The sequence below is a fragment of the Tenrec ecaudatus genome, chromosome 16 (assembly GCF_050624435.1).
Source record: "Tenrec ecaudatus isolate mTenEca1 chromosome 16, mTenEca1.hap1, whole genome shotgun sequence".
NCBI lineage: Eukaryota > Metazoa > Chordata > Mammalia > Afrosoricida > Tenrecidae > Tenrec > Tenrec ecaudatus.
Genome location: NC_134545.1, coordinates 82,102,959 through 82,113,389, shown reverse-complemented (window position 1 = coordinate 82,113,389; position 10,431 = coordinate 82,102,959). Strand labels below are relative to the sequence as shown.

The 10,431-nt window shown below is 55.5% G+C and overlaps 1 protein-coding gene across 1 annotated transcript; it reads right to left on the bottom strand.

Annotated features, from left to right (window-relative positions):
- Window positions 1-269: 269 nt before the first annotated feature.
- ANKRD2 (ankyrin repeat domain 2) lies at window positions 270-9,871 on the bottom strand. The gene is given in 10 exon segments (XM_075534089.1): window positions 270-553; window positions 911-1,009; window positions 1,147-1,245; window positions 2,561-2,659; window positions 2,976-3,074; window positions 5,207-5,314; window positions 5,401-5,559; window positions 6,890-6,991; window positions 9,706-9,796; window positions 9,798-9,871. Coding segments are annotated over 10 exon segments (1,080 nt in total). The 3' UTR covers window positions 270-403.
- Window positions 9,872-10,431: the final 560 nt, after the last annotated feature.

The following is a 10,431-nucleotide window of genomic DNA, read 5'->3' as shown; positions in this document are numbered from 1 at the left end:
AGGGGCACCCCGCCTCCGCAGGCTGACTCCTCTGCCATGCTCCTCCCACGGGGGACACTCCCCCTGCCCCCAACACACACACAGGCAGAGACAGCACAGGAAAGAAGCAAGCGGCCGGCCGCAGAGGAGGCAGAGCCAAAGGACTCCAAGGTCCCCTCTCCCGCAGCCCACGCTTGCCTTCATTCTTCCCGCATTCCAAAGTATTTTTGCCACAAAGGAAACAAAGGTCACAACTAGGAAAAATGGCTTTTTTTAATTGCAGGCGCTTGCTGGGTGCCCTCGGGTCACAGACGAAAATCCGGCCCTGGGCTGACTCCCCAGGGGGTGGGTTGGGGTGAGGGCTGGTTCATGCTGGCAGCACACAGTGCCGGCTGAGGGTGGCAGGCTGCGCAGGGACAGGTGCTTACTGGGCTGGCACAGGCTGGGGGGCCTCCTGCCCACCCTCGTCAGGACCCGCCAGTCCGTTCTGCTCTGACCGAAGCTCAGGGTGTCCCAGGGCGTTCCTTGTGTCAGCCTGCCACAGCTGGACCAGGTCCGTGGGGGTCTTTCCCTCCTGGGAGAGCAGAGTAGAGAGAGAGTTAAGTGGTCAGAGTCTGAACCAGGCGCTGGCCTCATTGACCCTACTGGTCCTTAGGCAGACTGATGTGCAAGGTCTGGAGACATCTGGGGTGGTCCTATCTGGCATCTGGGTAGGTACCATACTGCTGGCATCTGATGGGTAGAAGTGAGGATGTGCCACCCCCACCCCTACCTATACATTCTCCAGTCCCAAATGTTAGCCAAGGCTGAGACCCTTCCCCCCACTGTGTTCTCTTGACAAGGTCCTTCCTGAATTTCCCCTCAGTGCCTAGCCCAGGGCCTGGTCAGGCAGTGCCCACTGATTCTGAAAGCTGAGAGGAAGTCAACTCACTAGGTTCTTGGTCATCATGTCAGCCCCGTGCAGAAGCAGCAGTTTGATGATTCTGTAGCGGTTGAGCCTCACGGCATCGTGCAGGGCGCTGTCCCCTTCCTGAGGACAGGGTGGCACTTCAGCATGGCCCATATGAGTAGCAGGACAGGAGCAGGGGGATGGGATTCGGCTGCAGACTCCTAGGGTTGCCCACGCCCCCATGGTGGGGCTGGGCAGGAGGGCAGCTGGGTACTCACTCTGTCTCTGGCATTGATGTCCAGGCCCAGAGATAGAAAATATTCCACAATCTCCACGTGGCCCGTCCGCACCGCCACGTGCAGGGGGGTGCTGAGCAGCTGGGTGTGGGTGGGGAGGGGGCAAGAACGGTTAGGGGAGTCCTAAGAGGACTGTCCTAACTCCCACTTAATCCACCCCACAAATCCTACTGACAATGCCTGGCGGTACAGGGATGTGGGACATTTTCCCACCACCACATCCATTGGCCTAACGTCAGCTTATCAAAGGCCATGTCCACGGACTCCTGCTGCGAGCTGCTTTCTTAGGCAGCAGTGAGTGATGGCTCGCTCCGCCCCAGCCTTTTCTCAGATGCCCTGCGAGATGATTGCCTGAGGGTGAGCTCAGCAAGAGCTCCCCAGAGTTTCCGGTTCTAATTCGGAGGAGTTAAATCGTTGATGTACCAGGGAGGCCCATGGAGACAGTGACTGGATTAAGAGTTCCTTGGGGTTGTGGTGGAGGAGGTGGGCCACTCAGAATAAGAGTAGAATGACAGAAAGGATCTAAAATGGCTTGTGGTGATGACTGCCCAATTCTGATGAATATGTTTAAACCACCGAAATATATGGTCTGGGAATTACATTCCAGTGGAACTGAAAATATACAGTGAGAAAAACCCTTTGGCTACATGTATGTCCCTTCTGCTCTCTGTGAGAACTCTCCAATAGTGTGCCATGGTGGGATGGGTAAATAAATGAACCAATGAGAAGATTAATGGGGGATGGATGGGTGGAGGGGTGGAGGGACGATGGATGGGTGGGTGGATGGCTGCATGGTTGGATGGGTGGATGGATAGATGGATGGGTGGGTGGATAGGTAGGTAAATGGTTGGATGGGTGGATGGATGGATAGGTAGGTAAATGGTTGGATGGGTGGGTGGATGGATGGATGGATGGATGGATGGATGGATGGATGGATGGATGGATGGATGGATGGATAGGTAGGTAGATGGTTGGATGGGTGGGTGGGTGGATGGATGGATGGATGGGTGGGTGGGTGGGTAGATAGGTAGATGGTTGGATGGGTGGGTGGATAAATGGATGGATGGATGGATGGATTAAAAAATGACGAAGGGCTTCATGGATGAGCAAATCCTGCATCTTTTGAATTGTCCCACAGCCCCCAGGATAATGATCACATCTCCACCCTCCTCCTCCTCCAGAGAGTGCCCCTTCAAGGGTTGCAGACGATGGCAGGGACTCACCCCTGGTCTACCTTCAGGGTGGGAGGCTCACCAGGACACTGCTTTCACTTCCTTACCTCTCAGCCCTTCTGGAAAGTCCACTCGTTCACTCCGTTCGTAGCCCCTGTGCTTTCCTGCCCTCCTCCCCTTCAAACATACAGCCTCTCCAGTACCTGTGAGCATCGCTGCCTCACCTTGTCCCTCATGTTGCTGCTTGCTCCCCGGCTTTGCAACAGTTTCACAACCTCCAAGTGGCCCCCACGGCAGGCCCAGTGCATGGCGGTGCTGTCCAGCTGGGAGGGAAGGATGGGACCTAGTGGCAAGGCCAGAAAAGCAAGTGCTCCGGGGGGAGGGGAGGGCAGGAGAACGTCCAGGGATGGCACAGAGAAGGACAGGGGCTCCCCTCTGCACAGGCAATGGGCTGAGCGGAGCAGAAGGAACCTCAGGGGCATGCAGAGAGGGCTTGGGGAGGCCACAAACCTGCTAGAGGCGGGGCCTGCTCCAGAGGCAGGCCGACTGTGGCCTAGCTTGGTGCACATTGGCAAGGGCAGGGGCTATTGGTGCTAGACCCACTTTGGGCCTTCCACCCAAATCTGCCTCTCTGCTTACCCTGTCCTGGAAGTCCACAGTGGCCCCACTGTCCAGAAGCTTCTCCAGAATCTCCACATGCCCTTCCAGCGAGGCTCTGTGCAGTGCTGTCCGACGGAACTGCCCCCAGATAGGCTGTCAGGATCTGGCCCTGGCCCCAGGCCTGTAGCCGCCTCCCACCTGAGTTGAAGTGGAGGCCTTACCCCAGCTCAACTCTGACCCCCAGGCTAGAGCCTGCAAGCTCCATTCAGAGCAACCTTGGAGGCCCCTTCTGCCCTGGGAACTCTGCCCCTCTTCCTGTCACGCAAGCTCAGCACGCCAGGTCTTTACAGGGCTGCTTCCCCGGCCAGATCCTCACTGCCTGATGCTCCTCCTTCTGGATGCTGCTCAAACACCATCAGCTCACGAGGCCCTCTGGGCCCAGACAGCTCGCCTCGGCTTCCCCTGTGTGGCCAGCACAGGCCCTCGCTGAGCAGGTGCACGCTGACACCTGAATCAAGGGAGAAGTCTCTCCCTTCCCAGTGCAGTCCCCTTTCAGCCAGGCTGGGGGCTCTCTTTTCTTATCTAGTCACTATGCGACAGTCCCTCTGTACTCTCAACCTGGGCCCCCAGCACCGAGCAGCACATGGCTCAGACGGACCGAAGGGGTTATACCTCTGGAGCCCAGTGAATGGAAAGCATCCTTGGTCAGAGCCTAGGCGGGTGCAGAGGGACAGTGAATGGCCATGGAGTGGTTTAGTCCCAGAATATAAAATCCGAGAGGCCACGTGCCCCTGAAGGTGAAAAGTCGTTTCAGAGAAAAAAGGAAGTGCAGTGCTACATTCTGAGAAACCCACCAGCCAACACACACTGTCCTATCCGCCCAGTCACTTCCTGGTTCATCGTGGCCCCATGGCAACTGGTTCCAGCCATCATGATCCTTAGGGTAATACGGGCTGGGTTTCAGGAGTGTGGATCACCAGGCCTTTTTTCCTACTCCTTGTAGCCCAAAAGCTCCGTTCTGTTCTGCAACACAGCAGGGTGCTGGCTCCACTCGATGTGCCTTGGCCTGGCATTGAACCCAGGTGCCCTGCACATAAGCAGGATTCTGCTACCTCCTATCATGGCCTCTTAGTGCCCTCTCCTAGCATGTACTTGGTAGTGTTTTAATTCGTCCAGCAAATACTTCTTGAGTGGCCAATATTCCGCTCGATCCCCTGGACACTCTCAGTGGGAAAAGGCTGCTTTCTGGGGGAGGTAAGTGAGGCCCGGGGCAGCGGCACACCCAGCCTCAGGTCCCATGGGGCATGCTAACAGACAGGTAATGATGGAAGGTGACAGGACAGAAAAACCCCTCAGGACCCATAATGAGAGTAGCAAAAGCAGGAGGGGATGGGGGAGGTGGGGGGAGAAAGAGGGAACCGATCACAATGATCTACATATAACCCTCTCCCAGGGGGATGGACAACAGAAAAGGTGAAGGGAGACAGCGGCCAGTGTAAGACATGAAAAAATAATTTACAAATTATAAAGGGTTTGTGAGGGAGGGTGGGGAAAGGGAAAAATGAACTGAAACCAAGGGCTCAATTAGAAAGCAAATGTTTTTAAAATTATGATCACAACAAATGTATAAATATGCTCGACACAATGGATGGATGTATGGGTTGTGATAAGAGGTGTATGAGATCCCAGTAAAATGATTTAAAAAAATGGGATTCAATCCCAGAGCTCCTGTTCGGGGCTCTTTCCCTTTGGTCCTCATCCTTGTCCTGCCCTAAAAAAACACGGGGCAGGGGTGACTTGGACGGGCTCCAAGAAGGACTTAGGGAATTCTTGTGTGGGACAGGAGAACCCAAATCGTCTGAGTGAAAACAAACATCCCTCCAGACTCCTTATTTGTCAAACCAAAGTAACACAGTCATTTGAGTGGCTTAAAGAAAAGAGGAAAGGTAAAATTGAAGTGAACACCGAGTCTTTGGTGACAAACTAGTTAATCTCAAACAAACAGAGAACCAAAATTCCCTCAAAACTCACTGTCATGAAATTGTCCTACAGCAGTTTCCTGGGTTCTACAACTTTCTGGGAGCAGACAGCCTCATCTTTCTGCCCCTGCAGCAGGGGGTGGGTTCGAACCCCCGACTCAGAAGTGTAAGTACAGCTGCCCCCAGGGCTCCTGACTGTTCTAAAATCGGCCCCCAAATGGCGACAGTGGGTTAGGGACGGGCATGGGGGTGGGGTGAAAACTCCGAAAGAGAGGGGGTGGGGGACATCACCTCATCGCAGGTGTCTGCTGAACCCCCCTGGGCCAGGAACTTCTCAATGACACTGATCTTCCCCTCCACCGATGCTTTCAGGAACCTCTCCTCATCCACAGGGCCACACTGCTGGGCGAGAGGCCGGTCTGTAAGGGCTGCCCCAGTGACCCCGGGGCCCACCCCGGCTCTGCCTGACCCCCCAGCACCCTCACGATCTCCTCAGGCTCCGGAGGCGGCTCTGGCGGGGCGGCCAGGGCTTCCCGCTTCTTCTGCTTCCGCTTTTTGCGCAGTTCGATGAGGTTCTGGATGCCACCCACGTCAATGATCTCCCTCCGCAGGTCCAGCGACGTCTTGCGCACCCGCTCCTGGCCCTGTGTGGGAATGCATGGCCCATCAGCACCCACACTGGGGGCTGCAGAGGGCTCTTCCCTGGGAGCAGCGGCCCGGGGTTGGGGACACAAGGACAGACAGCAGGAGGCGGCCACCACCCAGGGTGGGGGATGCCATGAGTTCTCAATTCTTAGATTTCCACCATCCCAGTTTTTTTTTTTTTGTATTGTATTTGTATTTAATTAATAATTGTATGACCATCCTAGTTTTGGGTTTTTTTTTTCTTTTTCAAAATGAAAATAATTGTGTGTGTGTGTGTGTGTGTGTGTGTGCGTGCGTGCGTGTGTGGTCACAGACGTAATATAAGACCACGAGAACGAAAGTAAGAGGGACGCTGGTGGCGGGCATAGTGATCAAGCACTGGGCTGCTTAACCACACACAGGCAACCAGTTCAAAACCACCGGACACTCGGTGGGAGAAAGAGGAGGCTTTCTACTCCCATAAAGAGTTTCAGTCTTATAAGGAAGAACAGAATGTTTTAGAATTGAAGGTGGTGATAACTGTACGATTCTTCTTGATAAGAATAATTTCTTGAATTGTGGATGATGAAGTGCTCCGAAAACTGCTAGTGAATGAATGAATGAATGAATAAAAGCGTTTCCGTGTCGGAAACTAGTTGGGATCACCACGATGGCAGCTGGTATGAAAGAATCAGAGCAACACAGACACCTCAAAGGTAAGACGAGGGGACTGTTCTCACTCTAGAGTATCTGCCGCTGGGCCGGTTACGGCTCTTGCCCCTCTGACTGTCCCTAGGGCAGCGGTTCTCAACCTGTGGGTCTTGACCCCTTTGGGGGTGAACGACCCTCTCACAGGGGTCGCCTCAGACCATCGGAAAGCACATATTTCCCATGGTCTTAGGAACCAAGACTCCGCTCCTCTGTCTCCAGGTGGGTCTGCCCATATGCAGATACGCCCACCTACAAGCACTGGTGTGAAGACTGTTAGCCACGCTACACCATGCTTCCAGACAAAATTTCATGTCATTAGAAATAAATATTTTGCAATCTATAATGACATATTGTTTTGGTGATGAATCACTATGCTTTAATGATGTTCAATTTGTAACAATGAAAATACATCCTGTCTGTCAGATACAGACATGACGATTCCTAACAGTAGCAAAGCTAGAGTTACCACCGCCCTATGGGAATATGCCTCTCCTCCTCTTCCGGAATCTGTTGGCTTCTCTTAGCCTGGAGGTCTCTGCTTACGCTGCTCTGACTGGCAGGCCTCAGGCTCGCACGTGCGGTAGGAGGTCATATTGCCTGGCCGGCCCCGAGCTGGACACTGGGCTCCCCCTTGCTTACCTTGACCTTTTGTACAGCTGAACTCTGAACCCCATGATGCTTCTCATTCTCCAACACCAACAAGTCCATGGGCAGCTTCTGGGGGGCGGCTCCTCGGGCCTTCTGGTGAGGGAAGATGACATGCCCAGGAGCGGCCTGCCGCCCCTGAGGGCAGGCACCTTTCCCCCTGCCCACTCCCACCCCACGAAGCCCCAGGGATGCCAGGCTTGAGCCCAAGACACCTGTGACCTCAGAGCCCTTTGTCTGCCCACTCCCTGGCGGGGACCCTGAAAAGGGGCAAGCTTCCCAGCTCCCCATCTTCACCCAAACCCCATTCCCAGTTCAAGCCCATGCCTGCCGACTGTGCTGTGGGCGCCCAGGCCTAAGCAAGAGGAAGGGCCACTGGAGTGAGTTCTCAGGAAATTAAGTATACGCACGTTTTCAAACATTGCAATAATGCTTGCTTTACTTCACAGAATGCTTATTAAGAGGGATGGTTTGATATTTTTTATGGCTTTACTGGACAATATAAAAATCTGGCAAATCTGTGCCAGTGTCTCTCTCTCTCAGATTTTACTGAAGCGTGAAATCTAACGGCTTGGAAACTATCTTCTGAAGAGAAGGGAGGGAAGAACCCTTCAGGTTGCCTCAGGACGTGGACTCATAGTAACCTGAGTCTCCAGGCGGTAACCTGGGTTACGTCTCTGTCCGTCTGACTCTGCCTTTCCTGGGCTACTTCCTAGAGGAGAGCCGGCCTTTGGGAAGGGCTGGAGCCCCACTTCTACAGCCCCTGCAGGCTGCTTCAGGGCCTGGCCAGACCTGGAAGGAGCACAATCAAGAGAGCAGCTGGGGGAATGACCCCTTTGTCGGAGTGCTCAGTCATCCGCCTGTCATCCTGCTCAGGGTGGGTGACACCCTCCAGCGGGCCTCCCAGGTCTTCATTTTGAGGGTTCGGCTGTCCACCGCCTTCTCCCTTCCACGTCGGACTTCCAGGATAGGCCTGACTTGAAACCCTGCCTCTTCTTTCAGGGACAAAGAATGACCTGGGGCAGTGACTACAGCTGCAGGAGGTCCAGGGCTGACCCTAATAAGACTCCTGCTGGAGCATATCATGGGATCCCTCGTACCCACGGCAGGGCGTCACCTGCAGTAGGCACTCCGAGAATGTTGGGCAGGAGCTCAGCATTTCTGCCTACCTGTTCAGCGGTCCTCAGTGGTGACCTGACTCAGTAAGTGCTCCACAATAGGGGGCTGACCTCCAGCACCTTGCTCCTCCCCCAACATGCCACATGCCGGACAGACCATGCTACCCCACTCCTGGAACCCTGCTGGACCAGGCAGGGCCTGGTGGGAACAACTGGATGCCCTGATACCCACCTACATCCTCCCGGGACTCTTGTCACCTGTCACCTCCCATTAGTCATTGTAAGCCAGCACCCGTTGGGCGCTCCCATCAGTGTATAATTCCGTGTACAGCATCCATGATAACCCAGGGGAGGGTAACGCCCACCCCTATTTCCTAACTGCTGTTCAGACTACATGAGGCTACAGGGACCACAAACGCACACCGCCCAGGACCTGGCACATCGCCGGGAGTCAGAGGGAGGCTGACCCCGTGGGCTCCTTGGATCTGCTGGGTAAATGAACACGTGAGAACTCTCCACCTGGTGGGTCCCTGACTGAGTGCTTTGTCCAGGGGCAGCACTCCAGCAGTGACTCACCCACCTGAGGCCAACCGCCTGCAATGCACAGGCCCAGAGGGAGCCAGGGAGGATTCCTGGGGATCCAGGGATGCCTCCCAGCAGGCTCAGGCCAAGACCTTCCTGACAAACCTGCCCTCCTGGCCAATGCTCCCTGTTCCCCCTTCCTGATGCTCCCTCCTCCTCACCAGCCCTCACCTCATGCAGCCCCAGCATGGAGGGAGTCTCTCTCTAGATGGTCTGTTAGGAGCAGGCTCTCCCTCTCCAACAAGTCTATCTCAGAGCTGTCAGGACCGCCTTTCCCAAAACAGGTCCACTGACTCCGAGCTCCCTCGCTCAACAACATATAGATAGTAGTTCCCTACTGCCTGCAGAGTAGACCTTCTTTGACCGGGCTCTCTGGTTGGTCCCTGCCTCTTTTCCCAGCAGCCATTTCTCACACCCCACCACACCCCTGATCCTGATCCTGGTCTTCAAGGCCTGGCTAAACATCCTCCTCTCTGCAGAGCAGCCTCCACCCATGTGCCCCTCCACTTCAGATTTAATGGTTTCTCCCCCTCGGCCTTGCTTCTGAGGGACCCTGTATCTGATCAGGGTGGCTGGTTAAGATGAAGGCAGGACTGGTCAAAAAGCACTTGGTGCGGAGCCTGCTGGCCCTCCCACTCTGCACAGCACCCTGGGCAGAGCAGGCATGAGGAGAATCACTTCAATAGAATGAAAATAGAATTACCCACTTTCTCAGCACCCCTCTGCTCCCCCATCTGTATGAGGGGGCTTCAGAAAGCACATGGGAAAATGGAATCACAAGGTAACGGAGTTTTTCTGAGCACTTCTCAAAGTCCCCCGTATTCTTCAAGTGGACCAAACACTGGCCTCTCTCTCATTCTCCCCTCCCACACAGCAGCTGGGGGATCTCTGAGGTCAGCTCCCCGCATCCTCAGATGGGTGCCCCAGCTGCTCCACCCTGGGGGCTCCCACCCCCACACCACAGCCCCTCAGGTCTTGGGGCTGCAGCCTGAGAGCATCCTGGAACAGGAATCTCGGGGACACCCGCCCCCTCCCATTACCGCAGGAGCTCTCCCCTCCCTCACAGCAGAGCTGAGTCTCCCGGGCACCCCCGGCTGCCACTGCCAGTACCTCGCTCCCCTCCTCCTGTGCCAGCCGCTGCTCGATGAGCGCCGTGGCCCTCTGTACCGCCTCGCAGTCCGTCATGGTGCCCTCCCAAGTTGTCTGCAGGCCGGGGAGCTGCGGGGGCTTTATAGGACAGAGCACCCACCCCCGCCTGGCTGGGCGCCTGTGGCATGAGCTCACTGGCCAAATTCTCCACCTGCCTCTCCCACCTGTCACCTTCACCCGGGGCAGCCCCAGGGAGCGGGGATTGGGGGGTGGTGCGCACAAGCTGGGGAGCAGGGACAGCTGTTCCCACTACCCATGGCCTATTGGAGCAGGAGGGCACAGCACCCCAGGATCAGAGCAGAAGCAGAGGGAGGGAGCCTGCCCAACTTCTGTCCTATGTGCTGGGGTTGGCTGGACCTCAACCAGGGCCCTGGGAATCAGATGCCTGCTGGCTGAGATGGCAGTGCCCCCTTCTGGGCGCCTGAGAACTGACCAACCAGTTCCAGGAAGGGGATCGGAAAACCCAAGGGAAGTCTAGGAATAGCCTGAATGGCATAGTGGCTCTTCATTGGGCTACTAACTGCAAAGTCAGTGGTTCAAAGCCACCAACTACTCCATGGGAGAAAGACCATTTTCTATGCCCACCAAGAGTTAGTCTTGGAAACCCATGGGGGCAATTCTAGCCTGTCCTTTACACTCATTGTGAGTTGGCACTGACTTGATGGCAGTCCAGAGGCAGGTCTGTAC